At 46.3% G+C, this 18,258-nt stretch overlaps 2 protein-coding genes across 4 annotated transcripts in view; both read left to right on the top strand.

Annotated features, from left to right (window-relative positions):
• The window catches only part of LOC129654835 (uncharacterized), an 80,543-nt gene extending 80,218 nt beyond the window's left edge, over nucleotides 1–325 (top strand). For both annotated transcript variants that reach the window (XM_055584553.1, XM_055584552.1), the window contains exon 4: nucleotides 107–325. In XM_055584553.1, coding sequence (XP_055440528.1) covers nucleotides 119–325 — 207 coding nt within the window. In that variant the 5' untranslated portion in view covers nucleotides 107–118. The remainder of the gene's footprint in view (nucleotides 1–106) is intronic.
• BCL9 (BCL9 transcription coactivator) lies at nucleotides 287–15,493 on the top strand. 2 transcript variants are annotated; one of them, XM_055584549.1, is made up of 7 exons: nucleotides 287–419; nucleotides 1,373–1,689; nucleotides 3,117–3,306; nucleotides 4,196–4,295; nucleotides 8,061–10,302; nucleotides 11,525–11,785; nucleotides 13,128–15,493. In XM_055584549.1, exons 1-7 carry the CDS (start codon nucleotides 367–369, stop codon nucleotides 14,243–14,245), a joined length of 4,281 nt encoding a protein of 1,426 aa, XP_055440524.1. In that variant the 5' UTR covers nucleotides 287–366; the 3' UTR covers nucleotides 14,246–15,493. The 2 variants fall into 2 exon arrangements, with proteins under 2 accessions (XP_055440524.1, XP_055440526.1); XM_055584551.1 differs by lacking the exons at nucleotides 287–419; nucleotides 1,373–1,689 and adding an exon at nucleotides 2,104–2,217.
• The last annotated feature ends 2,765 nt before the right edge of the window (nucleotides 15,494–18,258 follow it).

The raw sequence follows: 18,258 nt of genomic DNA, 5'->3' as shown, positions 1-18,258 counted from the left end.
TCACCCTGAGGGAAGCTGAGGAACCATCTGCCTCTGTACTGTCGAGGTGGGGCTTTAGTCTTGGTCTTGCTACAAGGGTGTTGGATGTCTCTGTTTCTCTTCCCAGTGTGCCCTGGAGATGCGAGATTTTCCTTTGGCAGCCGGAGGCACACACCCAGAGAATGCTGGAGCCGCAAGGGGACAGGACCCACTTCCACAGCAGAGAAAAACAAAGAGGAAAAAGGCGTGCAGGCAGCCAGCGCTAAGGGACGCACCCAGCACACAGTGGGCCCCTGCCACTGCCCCCAGCAGCTGTTTCTGCTGCAGCCCGAGAGGAACTCGGTGAGCCCGTCCCTGTTTGTGGCTGCAAGCTCAGGATTTCAATCAATGCATTCCAGTAACCCTAAAGTGAGGAACTCTCCGTCAGGAAACACACAGAGGTGAGGCCTAGGGCCTGGCCCAGCTGCCCCTTGGGACATCATAGTGGACCCTGAACACTAACTGGTGGAACAGTGTGTTGAATCATGAGACCCAAATGGGAAAAGCAAAAGACTCAAGTAAACAGTGATAGAATAGTGAGTCAGAGTTTAGGTTAGCGTTCTCCTCTTACTCATTTGTCCATCCTTACCTGACTGCTCCTCATTATAGCCCCCCTCCTCAACAAAACATTAAAAACCATCCAGTACAATGTGCTAAACTTGCCAAATGAGGAAACTGAGACCTGGAATGTTGAGGAGGAGGCCTAAGGTCCTGGAACTAAAACACCAGCCCCTGACCCCCACTGTGAAGCTTTTTCCTCTGTTCTACAAAATTGATATCTTAAAAGAATTTCTTCCTCCTCCCCTGGAGGCAGTGGTTAGTGTGTCTGCTCTGGTGTGATACTTCTTATTTGGTGATTAGTGTCCTGGAGGGTTTCCCCAGACTGCCAGTCACCAGCGGGTTTCCTCACACTCTCCCAGACCTGCTCGTATTTTCCAGCAGGGAAGCCAGTCTCTTGTTACAGCTGTTCCTTGTTCATCAGCTGAGGGGTGGGTAGTATTTTGATCTTAACGATGTCTGTTTGTTTACTCTGAGCTAGTCTTAGTGTGAGAGTCATTTCTCTATGTACATAGAAACCGTTGTCCTTTATTGACAGAAGCCCTAGCGATGGGTCCCCATGTGACTCTAGGGTTCCCGAGACGAGGCAGGCCACTCTGCCCAAATCCTCCTCTCTGTTGATAGCTCTGAGATGAGAATGGGGAGAAGAGAACAAGCAAGCGGCTTAAGTGAAAGGTGGGGTGGTTACTTCAGCTGTCCAGGTCTTCCTGACCTGTGATAGAAATCAGACCTCTTTGATTTGTGCTGCCCAGTCTTCTCCAGTGTCTGATCTCCCTTTGTTATTTGTCTCTTCTAGTAGCCCTAAGTCAAAGCAGGAGGTGATGGTCCGTCCCCCTACAGTGATGTCCCCATCTGGAAACCCCCAGCTGGATTCCAAATTCTCCAATCAGGGTAAACAGGGGGGCTCAGCCAGCCAATCCCAGCCATCCCCCTGTGACTCCAAGAGTGGGGGCCATACCCCTAAAGCACTCCCTGGCCCAGGTGGGAGCATGGGGCTGAAGAATGGGGCTGGAAATGGTGCCAAGGGCAAGGGGAAAAGGGAGCGAAGTATTTCCGCCGACTCCTTTGATCAGAGAGATCCTGGGACTCCAAACGATGACTCTGACATGAAAGGTATGTCTATAAGATCTTTGAGACTCAGAGGGAAGTAGGTATTCCTGAGGGAGGGCCTCTGACATGGATGGATGCCGGAGAGCCTAATAGTAGCCAGGTGGGGAGAGTAGGAATTGGATCCAGGAGTTCTCAGAGTTTCAGATTGAACTCCTTCTGGTCAGTTTCCTACGAACTGAAGAGTAGTTTGGAACAACCTTGTTGAGTTCTTGCCCTTGAGGATGCAAGTGTTTGAGGATGGTGCACAACCCTAACCATGTACTTATGGATGTTTCTGGTCTCTATGCTTTTGTGTACTTGAGTGTCAGGCCAGTAGCTCCAATTTGTCTATGCCAGAGCCCACACTGGAGCAGTTTTTCTGACAACTCTTCCTCTTCTCCATGAAATTAGTCCTTCAAGACTTGGGTTGCATGCGCTCTGGCCTCCATTTTGACAGTTGTAGGTACAAGAGGCTATCCTGGCACAAGTCCAGATTTGTCCCAGCCAGTTTCACCATGGCGGGAATGAGGGGCTCCATGTGGTAGAGATCCAGTAGGTACCACAGTGGAGTGAGCCCAGAAGGGGATGGGACCCATGGCTATGCTCTAGGCTTTCCCCCACTTAGTGTAAAATAAAACATCTTAACTGTAGGCCAGAATGTGAAACTAACATTCAGGGAGTGGAACGGTGACTCCCCAACCCAGATTTGAAATGAGTACCTGGGTAATTGTTCCCCTGTCTTTCCTTTCTTGTTCAGGTTGTTTGTGGGAGGCCTGTTCTGAGCACCAGCACTATGCTGGGTGCTGGGGTGCTATGGTCAGCAAAACCGAAACAGTTGCTATCCTCAAGGGTTTAAATGCACCTAGATAGCAGATCATTTAAAAAATTACAATGAAATTTGATAAACGCTGAAGTAAGGGAAGTTAGGGGGCTATGGGTCTAACTAGCAGGGACATCCAGCCCAGGAGGTTCCAAAAGGGTTTCCAGGAAGTAGGGACATTTATGCTAATATCTAAACCCTGGTGCTCAGATGGTAAAGAATCTGCCTGCAGTGCAGGAGACCTGGGTTCAATCCCTGGGTCGGGAATATCCCCTGGAGAAGAGAATGGCTACCCACTCCAGTATTCTTGCCTGGAGAATTCCAGGGACAGAGGAGCCTGGCAGGCTACAGTCCATGGGGTCACAAAGAGTTGGATACGACTGAGCAACTAACACCTGCACACTTTTCAAAGAATGTGTAGTAGAGCAGGAAGGGTGTGGGAAAGAGTGCTTTGTACTTAGTCATTTAAATGGGAGAAGTGTATTTGTATTTTTATGAATAGAAGAATTTTCTCTTAACAAGATACTTCCTCCTTGAAATTTTCAAGGTGTTTGCATTATGATGCTATAAATGCTGGCAGAAAAAAGAAAGCTTTATACTTTCTATAACATGAATTTTTTTATTTTTTTAGAATGTAATTCTGCTGACCACATAAAGTCCCAGGATTCCCAGCACACACCACACTCGATGACCCCATCAAATGCTACAGTCCCCAGGTCTTCCACCCCCTCCCATGGCCAGACTACTGCCCCAGAGCCCACACCTGCTCAGAAGACTCCTGCCAAAGTGGTGTATGTGTTTTCTACTGAGATGGCTAATAAGTAAGTTAATGGCTGTGTCATGATGCTGGTGTGGCTTGCGTGTTTGGGCATCTAAATTTTTATTCCCTTTGAAGAGACTTTTTTTTTGCCCACTTGTATTATTACTTAAGGTTAACACTACAGAAAACAGTAAAATAAAATATAAAACCCCCACTCCCCTATTCCCAGAGGCAACCATTGGTGGTGGTTCCTTGGCTTTCCTTCCAGAGAAACTCTTTAGGCTTATACAGATACACATATATATACTTTTTTAAACAGGAAAAGGGTCCATGGCACAGCACACACTGTTCTGCAACTCAGTATTCTTTTTAAAATGGCATACATAAGTAATACATGTCCATTTTAGAATAATTAGAAAATGTAAATAAGAAGTGTCAAGAATTTACAGAGATAACTGTTATGAATGTTTCTAGTAGACAGATGCATCACTGGATATTTGTTTATTTAAAATGTGAATATACACTATATAGTTTTCTGACTTTTTTCATCTAACATTTTTAAAATTAAGATATAGAGTGAATCTTGGCAACCTTAAATTATGATAAGGTGTGAGAATTCATTTTACCCTTCTTTGCTTGGGATCTTGAACTAGGATTCTCTATAAAACACCTACCAGAGTGGATGGGTTTAAAGGAAAAAACCCTGGGGTTTTTTAATGCCTCTTTTGAGATTTGCTAATGGCTATTTTTAAATTTCAGAAGAGTTACAGTAAATGACAGACAAGTAATGAAAACCTTTTTATCTTGATTTCTTTTCTCTGGGCATTGCCGGTGGTTCTTTATACTTCTTCCTCTCACATACCAGTTCGGTCTGGGGTTAAAATGCTTTAGAATTTCAGTTAGTGAAATAGAAACAAGTCCTAGTGTGTGCATCTCTTCTCTCTTTGTAGGGCTGCAGAAGCCGTATTGAAGGGCCAGGTTGAAACTATCGTCTCTTTCCACATCCAGAACATCTCTAACAGCAAGACAGAGAGAAGCACAGCCCCTCTGGTATGTCATCTTACAAGTGGAATAATGGTTTAAAGGTTATAAGGTGACTCTAAAGGTGGGAGATGATTAATTCACTGATAATCTTTTTTTCCTTCTTCCAGTTTTATTGAGATGTAGTTGATGGACAGCACTGTATAAGTTAAAGTGTACAGCCAACTGTACTGTATACTTTAACTCACATACATTACGAAATGATTATCCTCATCTCATATACATACAAAATTTAAGACAAAAAAATTTTTTTTGTCTTGTGATGAGAACTCTTAGGTGTACTTTCTTAATTTTTATGTAGAACATACAGCAGCATTAATTATATTTATCGTGTTATACATTACATTCCTAGTACCTACTTATCCTATAACTAGAAGTTTATACCTTTTTGCTGCCCTCCTCCAATTCCCTCTCCCCCAGTCCCCCCACTTTTGGTTATCACAAATCTAATCTGTTTTTCTCTGAGTTTGTTTGTGACGTTTAACTGACCTATACTGTGTTAGTTTGTGGTGTACAACATAGTGAAATGATATTTCTATACGTTTCAAAGTGATCACCATAAGTCTAGTCACCATGTATCACTGTACAAAGGTGTCACAGTTATTGACTATATCCCCCACACTATACATTTCACACCTATTACTCATTTATTTTGTAACTGAAAGATTGTACTGTTAACGTCCATCACCTGTTTATGTCCTCCTCCAATGGCCCCCCCTCCTCTTTAAATGACCTGTTTGTTCTCTATATCTGTGACTCTGTTCCTGTTTAGTTATGTTTAATCATTTGCTTTTTTTTTTTTAGATTCCACATGTTTGTCTTTCTCTGACTTATTTCACTTAGCACAATACCCTCTAGGTCCATCCATGTTTTTGAAAATGGCAAGGTTTCATTCTTTTTAATGGCTAAGTACTACTCCATTGTGTGTGTGTGTGTGTGTGTGTGTGTGTGTGTGTGTACACCATATAGTCTTTATTCATCTATTAATGGGCACTTAGGTTGCTTCCATATCTTGGCTATTGTAAATAATGCTGCAGTGAACAACATAAGTGTACAGATATCTTTTCTAATTGGTGTTTTTGTTTTCTTGGATAAAGAGCCAGGAGTGAAATTGCTGGATTATATGTTAGTTGTATTTGTAATTCCTTGTGGAATCTCCACACTGTTTTCCATAGTGCCTACACCAGTATACATCCCCACCAACAATCCGTGAGGGTTCAGTAGGGAGATAGTCTTGGTATCAGCTACATTTTGAGCATTTAACCTAGTTGTGTAGTTTTAGGCACATCACTCTGGCCTTTTCTGGTAGCATGCTGATATATTGATGAATTACTAGAAGAGAAGAGGTGCAAAATAAAAAGGAGACATATGGCTATCCTGGATTTCCTTAATGTGGCCCTCTCTGGGAAATTCTGAATTCAGACCCTGCATATACAGCAGAATTAAAAAAAAAAAAAATAACAGGCACTCTTGAGTTAAAGAACAGAGAAAAAACAACAGTTAAGGGTGGTCACTGGTTTCCTATAGACTGTGACAGAAGAAACAGTTTACTACCACCCTATAGGACTGGAGTACATGCTGATAATTCCATAATGAGAGTCGCAGTGACTTTCAGAATGATTCTTATTTATTTCAGAGAGAACCATTGAATGTTTTTAATTGCTTGATATTTTCAAAATTATAGTTAATGTTTGTTTCCTCTCTGGAACTTAGGCACCTGCTATAAACTGCATTAGGACATGCATGCAGTGGTTGTTTCAACATACGTAGTGTCTCAAATTGAACCAAACGGTGTTTCTTGTGCCTCAGATTGTCAAGGCATTGCATCCAGTGGTGTGAGGACATTAGAGGTTCAAGACACAATCCCTGCTTTCAGGAAGCATGAAATATAAAACTGGGATGAGTCTTAAACATGGGAAAAGTTAAATGACTGAGATGACAATTCAGTATAGAATAGATGACATTTTGTCCATGTTGTATGAGAACTTAGGCTGCCTTCCTGCGACATAGCAGGGCTTGGGCTTTCCTAGACCAAGCAAAGGAATTTCATGTCTCTCTCTATGTCCACTAAAGGGTAGAAGAAGTGTATATGTAATATTTTAAGTGTATATATTTTTAATTTATACTTTAGAAGTATTTATATTTTATATTGTTCTGGAGTATATAGGGCACAATTGCAGCTCAAACCAGTGTTTTATTGACTTAATGACAGATCTTCATACAGTTTTTACCTCCACCTCCTCTAGTACTAACATGAAATCAGAAGAGGAGTTAAGGAGGGTATTGGGAATAGTCCAGTCACCATTGCTCCAAATCTAAAATAAAAAGAGTGGTACTAAACCATTTCTTCCATCACAGTCACCCTTATAGGAAATGAGTATCCACCCTTAACACACAAACACAGTCTGGCCAACAAAACCAAACGTAAACTGCCTCTGGAGAGAAAATTAAGGTGACCTCCAGACTCCAGTTAAATAGTCAGAGACACCGAGGACACTGTGACGTCCAGAGTCATCTAGGTTCAGCCAGTCTGCCCCACCTCACTCTGGGTCTGCAGGCATAGATGCATGGAGAATACCAGCAAGTGGAGCATTTATGTACATGTCCACAGAATGTGAGCTGTTCGTGTTCAGGGATACATGTAATGATTTCTGTACAAATTTGTACCTTGAGAAACATTCCAGAGAGTAGGTGGGGATGTAAGTAAGAGCCTTAGGGGTTTGGAAATACAGACTGGATTAAGTGACCAGGTAGAAGGAAGTGAACATCAAAAAGGGATCCTGCAGCTCTCGAGATCCCTTGATGGAGGGTTAGGCTGGGCCCTTCTGTTCTTCAGTACTGCCCTTCTCTAATACCCAAACCTCCAGCAGGGCCAAGGCATAGATGCAGAACATTTTATATCCCTCTTCCAAACACTGACAACATCCATGTCACCTCTTACAGGCGAGCCTACCTTTATCCAGGACTTAAATGTGGCATTGGTACTTAATAAATAATAAGACACTCATCCAGCCTGTAGAAAGGGCCATGTGCTGTCTATTGGAAAGAACAGATCAAGAGACACCACAAGCTAGCCTCAGATTTCTTCACAGATGTTTCTTGCCTACAGATTATCTTACTGCAGTTAATGTGCAAGTTCTTATCAAATATTGAATCAGTGATCACAAACTGAAAACAGAAATCGGAGATGTCAGGCCCCTTGGAAACTAAAGGAGAGGAGTGCTTCACTAGTCACCGTGCCAGGGGAGACAGTGAAGTGGAGCGGCCTCACCTGCCGCCTCTGGCTGGTAGAGTACTGAGCTGGAAGTTACAGGGACTTTCTTTTTCAGTTGAAAATGTCAGACTCTTTGATTGACAGTGAGAAGTCTACATACCCATTTATACTTTCAGGGAAAGAAAAAGGTGTTAGGTACAGCCTCCCACATACCAAGAAACTAATCTCTCCCTGAATCAGAAACACGTAGTAGACATGTGATATCAAACCTGTTCCTCGAAATAGATACTCAGATGTATTCACTCCAGCAGAGTGGCTTTCCCTTGGCATGCTTATAAAGTTATTGAAACCTAATCTTCAGCTTGGGAAAGAGGATACCGTTTGACAGGGAAGAAATCAAAATGTCTTCATGTCCATGGGGTTTGTACATGAGCAGTTTCTATACCAAGTGTCAGTGTAGATTTATGTAGCTGGGACTGGTCCTTTATAACATATCGTGCCCTTTTCATCGCCCTTCTGTTCAATTTACCAATGATTTTTAAAATCTCGTTTATCTTCAGAACACACAGATATCTGCCCTTCGAAATGATCCGAAACCTCTCCCACAACAGCCCCCAGCTCCAGCCAACCAGGACCAGAATTCTTCCCAGAACACCAGGCTGCAGCCAACTCCCCCCATTCCGGCACCAGCACCCAAGCCTGCCGCGCCCCCGCGTCCCCTGGACCGGGACAGTCCTGGGGTAGAAAACAAACTGATCCCTTCTGTCGGCAGCCCTGCCGGCTCCACTCCACTGCCCCCAGACAGCACCGGGCCAAACTCAACGCCCAACAACCGAGCCGTGACCCCTGTCTCCCAGGGGAGCAATAGCTCTTCAGCAGATCCCAAAGCCCCCCCGCCTCCGCCTGTGTCCAGTGGAGAGCCCCCCACACTGGGGGAGAACCCTGATGGACTATCTCAGGAGCAGCTGGAGCACCGGGAGCGCTCCTTACAAACGCTCAGAGATATCCAGCGAATGCTTTTCCCCGATGAGAAGGAATTCCCAGGAGGACAGAGTGGGGGACCCCAGCAGAACACTGGGGTATTAGATGGACCTCAGAAAAAACCAGAAGGGCCTATACAGGCCATGATGGTTCAATCCCAAAGCCTAGGTAAGGGACCTGGGCCCCGGACAGACGTGGGGGCTCCATTTGGCCCTCAAGGACACAGAGATGTGCCCTTTTCTCCAGATGAAATGGTTCCACCCTCCATGAACTCCCAGTCTGGGCCCATCGGACCGGACCACCTGGATCACATGACCCCTGAGCAGATAGCGTGGCTGAAATTGCAGCAGGAGTTCTACGAAGAGAAGAGGAGGAAGCAGGAGCAAGTGGTCGTGCAGCAGTGCTCCCTCCAGGACATGATGGTCCATCAGCACGGGCCTCGGGGAGTGGTCCGAGGGCCCCCCCCTCCGTACCAGATGACCCCTGGTGAGGCCTGGGGGCCTGGGGGCTCAGAGCCCTTTGCCGATGGGATCAACATGCCCCATTCTCTGCCCCCGAGAGCCATGGCTCCCCACCCCAACATGCCAGGGAGCCAAATGCGCCTCCCTGGATTTGCAGGAATGATGAATTCTGAGATGGAGGGACCCAATGTCCCCAACCCGGCATCGCGACCAGGTCTTTCTGCAGTCAGCTGGCCAGACGATGTGCCAAAAATCCCAGACGGTCGAAACTTCCCACCTGGCCAGGGCGTCTTCAGTGGTCCTGGCCGAGGGGAGCGCTTCCCAAACCCCCAAGGATTGTCTGAAGAGATGTTTCAACAGCAGCTGGCAGAGAAGCAGCTGGGATTGCCCCCGGGGATGAGCGTGGAAGGCATCAGGCCTGGAATGGAGATGAACAGGATGATCCCAGGCTCCCAGCGCCATGTGGAGCCAGGGAATAATCCCATCTTCCCGCGAATACCAGTGGAGGGCCCACTGAGCCCTTCCAGGGGTGACTTTCCAAAAGGAATGCCCCCGCAGCTGGGCCCTGGCCGGGAACTCGAGTTTGGGATGGTTCCCAGTGGGATGAAGGGAGATGTCAGTTTAAATGTCAGCATGGGATCCAACTCTCAGATGATACCTCAGAAGATGAGAGAGGCTGGGGCGGGGCCCGAGGAGATGCTGAAGCTCCGTGCGGGTGGCGCGGACATGCTGCCTGCTCAGCAGAAGATGGTGCCCTTGCCGTTCGGCGAGCACCCGCAGCAAGAGTATGGCATGGGCCCCAGGCCGTTCCTCCCCATGTCTCAGGGTCCAGGCAGCAACAGTGGCTTGCGGAATCTCAGAGAACCCATGGGGCCCGACCAAAGGACTAACAGCCGGCTCAGTCATATGCCACCACTACCTCTCAACCCTTCCAGTAACCCCACTAGCCTCAACACAGCTCCTCCCGTTCAGCGCGGCCTGGGGCGGAAGCCCGTGGATATATCTGTGGCAGGCAGCCAGGTGCATTCCCCAGGCATCAACCCTCTGAAATCTCCCACGATGCGCCAAGTCCAGTCACCGATGCTGGGCTCACCCTCGGGGAACCTCAAGTCCCCCCAGACTCCATCGCAGCTGGCAGGCATGCTGGCGGGCCCAGCTGCCGCTGCTTCCATTAAGTCCCCGCCCGTCTTGGGGTCTGCTGCTGCTTCGCCTGTTCACCTCAAGTCTCCATCACTTCCTGCCCCATCACCTGGATGGACCTCGTCTCCAAAACCTCCTCTTCAGAGTCCTGGGATCCCTCCAAACCACAAAGCGCCCCTCACCATGGCCTCCCCAGCCATGCTGGCAAGTGTAGAGTCAGGTCAGTATGTTCTCATCCTCACAGTTGCACCTATAGCCAGAGATTGTGAAAGCCTGCTTTACATACTTCAAGAAAACTGGTGTCCTGATTATGCAGCCAGAGGAGGGGGCTTTTGCCAAGATGGATGTATTTGTGGCAAGGTGCAGAGTTGGTACTCCCGTGGGGTTATGCTCAAGTGTCCAATCCTGGTGAAGATTCATGGGCTTTAGTGCAAAATATGTTTATGGGATAGGACTGGGAGGAGAATGGGAAATGCATATCATTTCACTGAACGATTTACATGTGCACAGGGAACTCAAATGTCTTAACAAATGTGTTAAGATTAAAGGATAAATGTGTTTCCTTTAAACACCAGCCCCACTTACTTCAGAGGTCTGTCTTTGTGTTAAGAGAGTGAGTATCATCCCAAGCAAAGAGGGGAGACTGCTGAGAGACTTGAGTGGTTCTCGTAAATAGGTGTCAACCATTGAAACAGTTTCCGAAACCTTCTCCTTGTTAGACTGCTATTCTCACAGATCAGCTGCAATTTATTAGTATTTACTTCCTGGGGGAAGTTCTCACTGATGATGGTGGTTTTGTGAACAGGACCAGAGGCGGTCAGTAGATGAGCACTGAGGTGTAAATACTAGGTCTGTGCTGTCTCCACTTGAGAAAGACTAGAATCAGAATGAGGTAGGAGATTTATCCTACCAGGTTAAAGTGTGCTTCTCCATTGGGTAGCAGTTCTCTACAAAGCAGTCCAGCAGAGCGGCCCCCTCAGACCTTTTGAGTGCAGACATCTTGGTGGAGGAAATCAGTCAGGAGCATGTGTAGGCTGCTCTGGTCAGTACCTGGGGTGGGATGGCTCATCTGGCTTCCAAGCACACTTAACGTCAGAGGCAAATTCTGAATTGTGATTGGCAAGGGTAAGAGATCCACTTATTTCCCATTGTTTTCAGTGAAGGAGTTTGTGAGGCGTGGTTTTCCCAAGTTTGAGCTAGTATTTCTCACGCATTCTTGGTGCGTTGTCCTGCCATCTGCTGAGCTGTCACCTCCATCGTACGCTGCCATCTCCCTCTGCACACACACGGAGCTTGACTAGAAGACTGATGATTCATGTCCTGGGTCTAATAACACTGTCCCATTCATCTGTCTCATTCCCTGCTAGTTCATAATCACAGGCCCAAGAACCTTCAGGAGAATCTAATTCCCTGCCCTGTTTTATTTTGCCTTCTTCTCTTAGGTGGCCCCCCACCTCCTACAGCCAGCCAGTCTGCCTCTGTGAGTATCCCGGGAAGTCTTCCCTCTAGTACACCTTACACCATGCCTCCAGAGCCGACCCTTTCCCAGAACCCACTGTCTATTATGATGTCTCGAATGTCCAAGTTTGCAATGCCCAGTTCTACCCCGTTATACCACGACGCCATCAAGACCGTGGCCAGCTCAGATGACGACTCCCCTCCAGCTCGTTCTCCCAACTTGCCATCAATGAATAATATGCCAGGTAAGAAATCAGGAAGATAGGATATGGCCCTATTGCTGTTGACAAAAGAAAAACGTCTTGAGGTGTTTTCTTGATATCTGTAGACCTCAATAAGCTGGACGTTCAGCAGATTGAAAAAGTATATCATCTGAGTTAGTTTCAGTAAAACTAAATGTCTTGCCTAGAGGAAGAGAATAACACTTTTTTGGATTAGCTTATTCTGTGTTTGTGGATAAGAAAGCAAATTTCTTTAGAGTTCTTGTCATTTTCTTACAGAAGTTCTGATGCTTCTGTGTACCTCGATGTGCTTATTTTTAGGTGGCTCCTCCTGGAGCGAGACTGAAAGCAGTATCCTTTTAATATGCTGATAGGAATGTCTTGAGTCCTCAACTATTTTCCTGAAAGGGCAGCCTCAAACCACAAGCAGCCACAGGATTTCAGACAATGGAGAAAACCCCTGTTTCCTAGAGAAGTACTTTCTTTAGGCCTAGAGAGAAAATAAAAATTCCTCCCTTTTCTCCTCATTCTGTTCTCCTTCACTCCTGCACCTCCCATCTCCCCAAATCTCACTAACGGGAAATGATGTGGGAGGGCAAAGGTGGTCAACAAAGAGACCATAATAACTTCAGCCATGGGTTTCTGGTTCCAGTTCCATTCTGATTGTTAAGAATGCTTTTTATCATCAGTCAGGTTAGGGCATGCTCCGTGGATGGCACAAGCATCATTCTTACCATACTCTGTGGTTAACTTCATGGAGAGACCAAATATTTAAATGTCCCAGAGGCCATGGTAGAACCTGTGTGTTTTCCATTAAAAGTTAGCTTTTCTTCACCATTTTATATAATCTAGAGTTTTAAATGCTCTCCCTGTAAGGCAGTGTGAAAGAGTGATGCCACTTTATCAATTGAAAAAGGCCTGTTTGGTTTCCTCGTTGCTGTTACTTCTGATTCTTGGACTTGTAGGACTGATGAATCCTCTTTCTCCAAAAAGGACCGTACTGCAGGTCATCTAGGCAAATTGCTTTCTTCTGAATTAAATACTTCCAGTGAAGAAGACTGTACTCATTTGTGTATTAACTTGGAACTTTTCACTCAGGAGACTTTCTTTCTAGGTGTCTTCTATATGCCTATACGTCATACAGTTTAAAGCTCAGTGATAAATACATTGTCTTGTGGAGCTGTTGGTTTGTGTGCCCCCAAATGTGTTGTAACCTTCCTGAGGGTAGATTGTGCATTGTGTATTTTCTCAGCACAGTCCCATGCACATTTGATGCATAGTAACTTTTTTTGTTAATTTGATTTATAATAGTTTTTCTGAGTTACTTTTGGTGAAATTGATTTCTTTGATATCTTTATTTTTCTAGGAATGGGCATTAATACACAGAATCCTCGAATTTCAGGTCCAAACCCCGTGGTTCCAATGCCAACCCTCAGCCCAATGGGAATGACCCAGCCACTTTCTCACTCCAATCAGATGCCCTCTCCGAACGCCATGGGACCCAACATACCTCCTCACGGAGTCCCTATGGGGCCTGGTTTGATGTCACACAATCCTGTCATGGGCCATGGGTCCCAGGAGCCTCCAGTGGTACCTCAGGGACGCATGGGTTTTCCCCAGGCTTTCCCTCCAGTTCAGTCTCCTCCACAGCAGGTTCCGTTTCCTCACAATGGCCCCAGTGGGGGGCAGGGCAACTTCCCAGGAGGGATGGGTTTCCCAGGAGAAGGGCCTCTTGGCCGCCCCAGCAACCTGCCCCAAAGTTCAGCAGATGCAGCACTTTGCAAGCCTGGAGGCCCGGGGGGTCCTGACTCCTTCGCTGTCCTGGGAAACAGCATGCCTTCAGTGTTTACAGACCCAGATCTACAGGAGGTCATCCGACCTGGAGCCACCGGAATACCTGAGTTTGACCTGTCTCGCATTATCCCATCTGAGAAGCCTAGCCAGACACTGCAATATTTCCCTCGAGGGGAAGTCCCAGGCCGTAAACAGCCCCAGGGTCCCGGACCTGGGTTTTCGCACATGCAGGGGATGATGGGCGAACAAGCCCCCAGAATGGGACTAGCATTACCTGGCATGGGAGGTCCAGGGCCCGTGGGAACTCCAGACATCCCTCTTGGTCCAGCTCCATCCATGCCAGGCCACAACCCTATGAGACCACCAGCCTTTCTCCAGCAAGGCATGATGGGACCTCACCATCGGATGATGTCACCAGCACAATCTACAATGCCCGGCCAGCCCACCCTGATGAGCAATCCCGCTGCTGCCGTGGGCATGATTCCTGGCAAGGATCGGGGGCCTGCCGGGCTCTACACTCACCCTGGGCCTGTGGGCTCTCCAGGCATGATGATGTCCATGCAGGGCATGATGGGACCCCAACAGAACATCATGATCCCCCCACAGATGAGGCCCCGGGGCATGGCCGCTGACGTGGGCATGGGTGGATTCAGCCAAGGACCTGGCAACCCAGGAAACATGATGTTTTAAGCTGCTAAGACTGGATGTGCCCATCCTTGTTGAGATGAGATTCCAGGTCCTGAGAGCTGCTATGAGGGCGTTCCAGGAGCACTGTTGGTCATGCAATAGGAGAACAGAGACCCAAGGGCTGCTTTGGGGGCGGGGGGAACTCGAGAATGTATGGATTTATCTGAAAACAAATTATTCATTTAATCAACAGGTGTGTTTTTTTTAAGATTTATTTTTTAAAAATTATTTTTGTGGACTTGGGTATCCCGTGATGGCACCTCCTTTTGGGAATCTGTAGCCGTGCTTTGAGAATCGCCATGGGTCACGTGTTGCACCGTTCTCTGTATGTTTACGTCCTTTGGACTTGGCTTCTCCCAGGATTCTTTTCTGGTTTTGTTTTTGCTTGGGGCTTTATTTTTTTGTGTACTGTACTATATTGTAAAAGGGATTTTAGCAGAGACTTTAGTCTTTGGGACAAGAGGAGAACAGGAATGCTGGGCTGTTTACTTTAGGTGGAGAATCCATCTTCAGACCTTTGGACTATTTTCTTTCAACTCCAGTGTATAGAAAAACCAAACTACAACCTCAGAGCAGAGTATTAATGAAAAGCACAAAAAAAGGAACTAAGTTCAGCGAGGGGTGGGGGGAGGGGGAGATTTTTCTTTTTAAAAATAATGACGCTTAGGACATTTGTTTTTCAGTTTAAGTGCTCTCAGCACTGTCTGCCTCTCCCAGTCTACAGACCCACCTGCACATTTTTCTCTTGTTTTCCCTCCCCTCTCCTTCCCTGTCTCTTGGTTGAGTGAGTTTCCCCCTGTTGTGTCCCTCACTGGTGAGCCCCTGCTTCCCTCCTCTCTTTCCCTTTGGCAGCTGCAATACACGGTGATACTTTGGGGAAATAAATCTAAGCAAGCCTCACCTTCCATGCCGAGCATCGTCCCGGCTCCAGGAGGGAAAGGTCTGTCTTTGGGATGCTCGACTGTCTTCTTTGCCCTTCGTCTTTTCTTCCCCATCCTACTCTTCCGTGCCCACCTTGTTTTCTGTTCTCCTTTTATTAGGAATTCCCAAGTGAATTTTATTAATGTGGGAGTGGAACAGATGCTAAAAGCTATTCAGGATTTTGTTTTTCTGTTTTTAATTTTGTGGTTCCTTCCCTTTCCTCCCCCTCCCATGCGTAAAACGTTCTGTGTAACCTCCATTAAATTTGGTACAAAACCACTCACCAGAGCTGTGGTGTCAGAAAAATAAAATATATTGTTTCTTACAAAATTGGATTGCCTTTTTTTTTTTGGTCCATTTGGATTCCTGTTTGTTTGCTGAGTATTAGGCATAGTGGTTTCCATGTGACCCAGAAACGTAGCACCGTTGTATCAGAATTGATCAACAGGGTGAAAGTTAGGGAAAGTATAGAAAAGTGCTTTTGCAGATGAAGCATATTGCTTGCTGTTGAGGAGTAACTACTCTTGTAGATTGATCCAGTGCTGTTCCTGTCTCAGGCATGAAATCTTAGCTGTAGGCAGAAGAGCAGTCCTGGTCCCCATGTTCTCATCTCTGGAGGCAGCTCATGGTCTTTACTAGGAATTTTTGTGAGGGCCAGTGTAATGGTGTGAAGTATTTAAGAAGGCCAAAGTTAGAGTCATTTGAAAAGCTATGAAATGTTCCTGGAGCTTGTTAAAGTAAAATATTATTACTGTGTGTGCAAATGTGGGTTTCTGTGGTCCGTTCTGCCTCCCCGCTTCCCTGCCTATCCACGGTCCCCTCCTGCCAGCCCTGCTCAGTCTACACAGTTCCCTTCCACACACACACCTTCAGCACGCCAGTGTATGAGCCCTGCAAGGTAAGCGTCTAAGGGACCGGCTGTGTGTGTTCTGTGCAGTTAGGTTGCTTCTGGTGTATGTGTTTCTTCTGAGTTACAGGCATCTTCAGCTGAGCAAGTGGGCGTCTGTGTGCGTGTTTCTTCCCAGGTGAGGGAATCGAAGGAGCAGCAGGTGCAGTCGTCTGCAGACAGACTTGTACAGATTAGGCTCTGCCGGAGCCCTGCAGTCTGAGTTTGACCTATGAACGTTTCTGTCCGTGAAATGGTTTTGAGAGTCACTTTCTCTTCTACCCTCAGCAACCCTGTCTTCTCAGTAACACAAGAGCCCCAGACCACAAAAGTGCGATTTTGATTTGAGCACCTCCTCTACCAGCCACCTCCACCCCACATGCGTTCTCTTGCGAACTTTTGAGGGGCTATAGGAAGCAGGTAGTAAGTCATCTCATTTGGAGACAAGAATACCGAGCTCACTGGTTTAAGAATTCTGACACAGTCAGATATTTACAGATGAACCTAAGCAGTGAAAATTTTACATTGTGGAGAAATTAGAGTACAAGTATTTTGTTTCAGGGATTTAGCCCTATCCCTAGGTTCTCTGGGTTTTGAACTAATAAAAAAGAACAGGGAAACAGCTAAGCATGGGGGCACGCGAGAGGAGAGCCCTGAAAGGAAGGCTGGGACCTGGTGTTGGTCCACTGGTCTGGCTTCATGGGCAGCCCCACTCCCTGTTGCATCTCAGTGCTGTGGTCACTGATGCCGTGTGGTCCCTTTGCTTCTGTCCCAAGGAGGGAGACAAAGGCAGGTAGGCGCTTTGTAGACCCCCACTGGGAGAGGCTGGACATGTGGCACTCTGCATATCCTTCCCCTGCTGGAGAACTTGCAGCAGTGCAAATCAACTTAACCATTTCAAAGTAGTTGGCTTTTGAAAAGACCATAAATCTTCATTCGTTTATATTAGCCATATATGTTTCATCATGATGCATCTGATACGATAAACTTAATTTAGGGTTTAAATGTCACCATTTCCAATTTGCTAATCTTGCTATGAAATAAAGTCACGTTTAGCAGATTGGATGCTTTTGCATGAAGAATAAATGATGCAAAGTTTTTTTAAAAATTCACAAAAGGATGATAAAAATACTTCATGTTAACATAATCCCATGAAAGCCAAGCCAGTCTTTCCCACCCCCTGCCCCTCCTGAAATTTTGGGATTAAATGAAGGAAGTGCAATAATGTGTTGCTTCATTCAAGGCTAAGTGGTAAGGTTGTGGTTCATAGCATTTCTTAAGAACTAATGAAGCATATGTGGTATTTTCCTTAAAATAATGTGAAACAAAGTGATTTACTTTTTAAAAGAATCTGCACCTGTAAATGAAAATAAGCAAACAAAACTGGAGACGCCTTATGAAGGGGCAAGAAAAATAAGTTTTTAAAACAATTTTATATATTTTAAAGCTATTGTTTAAAAAATTGATCCAAAATTTCTGCCATCCTCCCTACTCTCCTGTACTTCTAGATGTTGTGATCATGACACAGCTTCTGTCACTGGGGCAGCTGCACAGGCCCCAGAGTGGTTTAATGCTCTGCTGTCACGTGTTGACTTTCTTAATAATCTTTGAGCAGGGGCCCCATATTTCCATTTTTATACTGGGCCCCACAAATGAAGCAGCTGGCCCTGTTAAGAATAAGAGAATTCTCAGCAGCTCCAGAGCAGTCCTGGGATCCGGGTCTCTCTTCGTGCTTTCTCCATCCCAGTGGCCAGGAGTGACCCCAGACAGGGTGGGTGGTGCTGTGTTCCGTTTAAACCATGTACCCTTTAGTCATGTCCTTTTCCTTTTCTGAGTACCTTCAAAGTGCTCAGAGGAGAGGAAAGCTGTATTTAACCCAAGGGTTCATTTATTAGCAACCATTTAGACAGTGTCTATTGTGTGTCAAGAACTGCGCTAAGACAGGGGCCAGGAAACACGTGTTGTAAATCGACATTCCATACTCTGATCGCTGTCACGGGGAAAGTGCCAGCTGAGTGCTACTGGCCAGAGAGGAAGGTCCAGGGAAACCGCCATGAAAGGTGGTTTTGAACTTAACTATTGAAGGAAGAAGCACTTTGCAGTGGAGGGTGCTGGTGAGCTTTTAAACAGGACATGGGGGCAGCAAAGGCCTACTTGTTGCAATGGGATGGCTCTTTAAGGGAGGGAGGTGGAGAGAAGAAATGAGCTC

The sequence above is a fragment of the Bubalus kerabau genome, chromosome 6 (assembly GCF_029407905.1).
Source record: "Bubalus kerabau isolate K-KA32 ecotype Philippines breed swamp buffalo chromosome 6, PCC_UOA_SB_1v2, whole genome shotgun sequence".
Classification (NCBI taxonomy): domain Eukaryota; kingdom Metazoa; phylum Chordata; class Mammalia; order Artiodactyla; family Bovidae; genus Bubalus; species Bubalus kerabau.
This window is presented reverse-complemented; position numbering and strand designations above follow the sequence as displayed.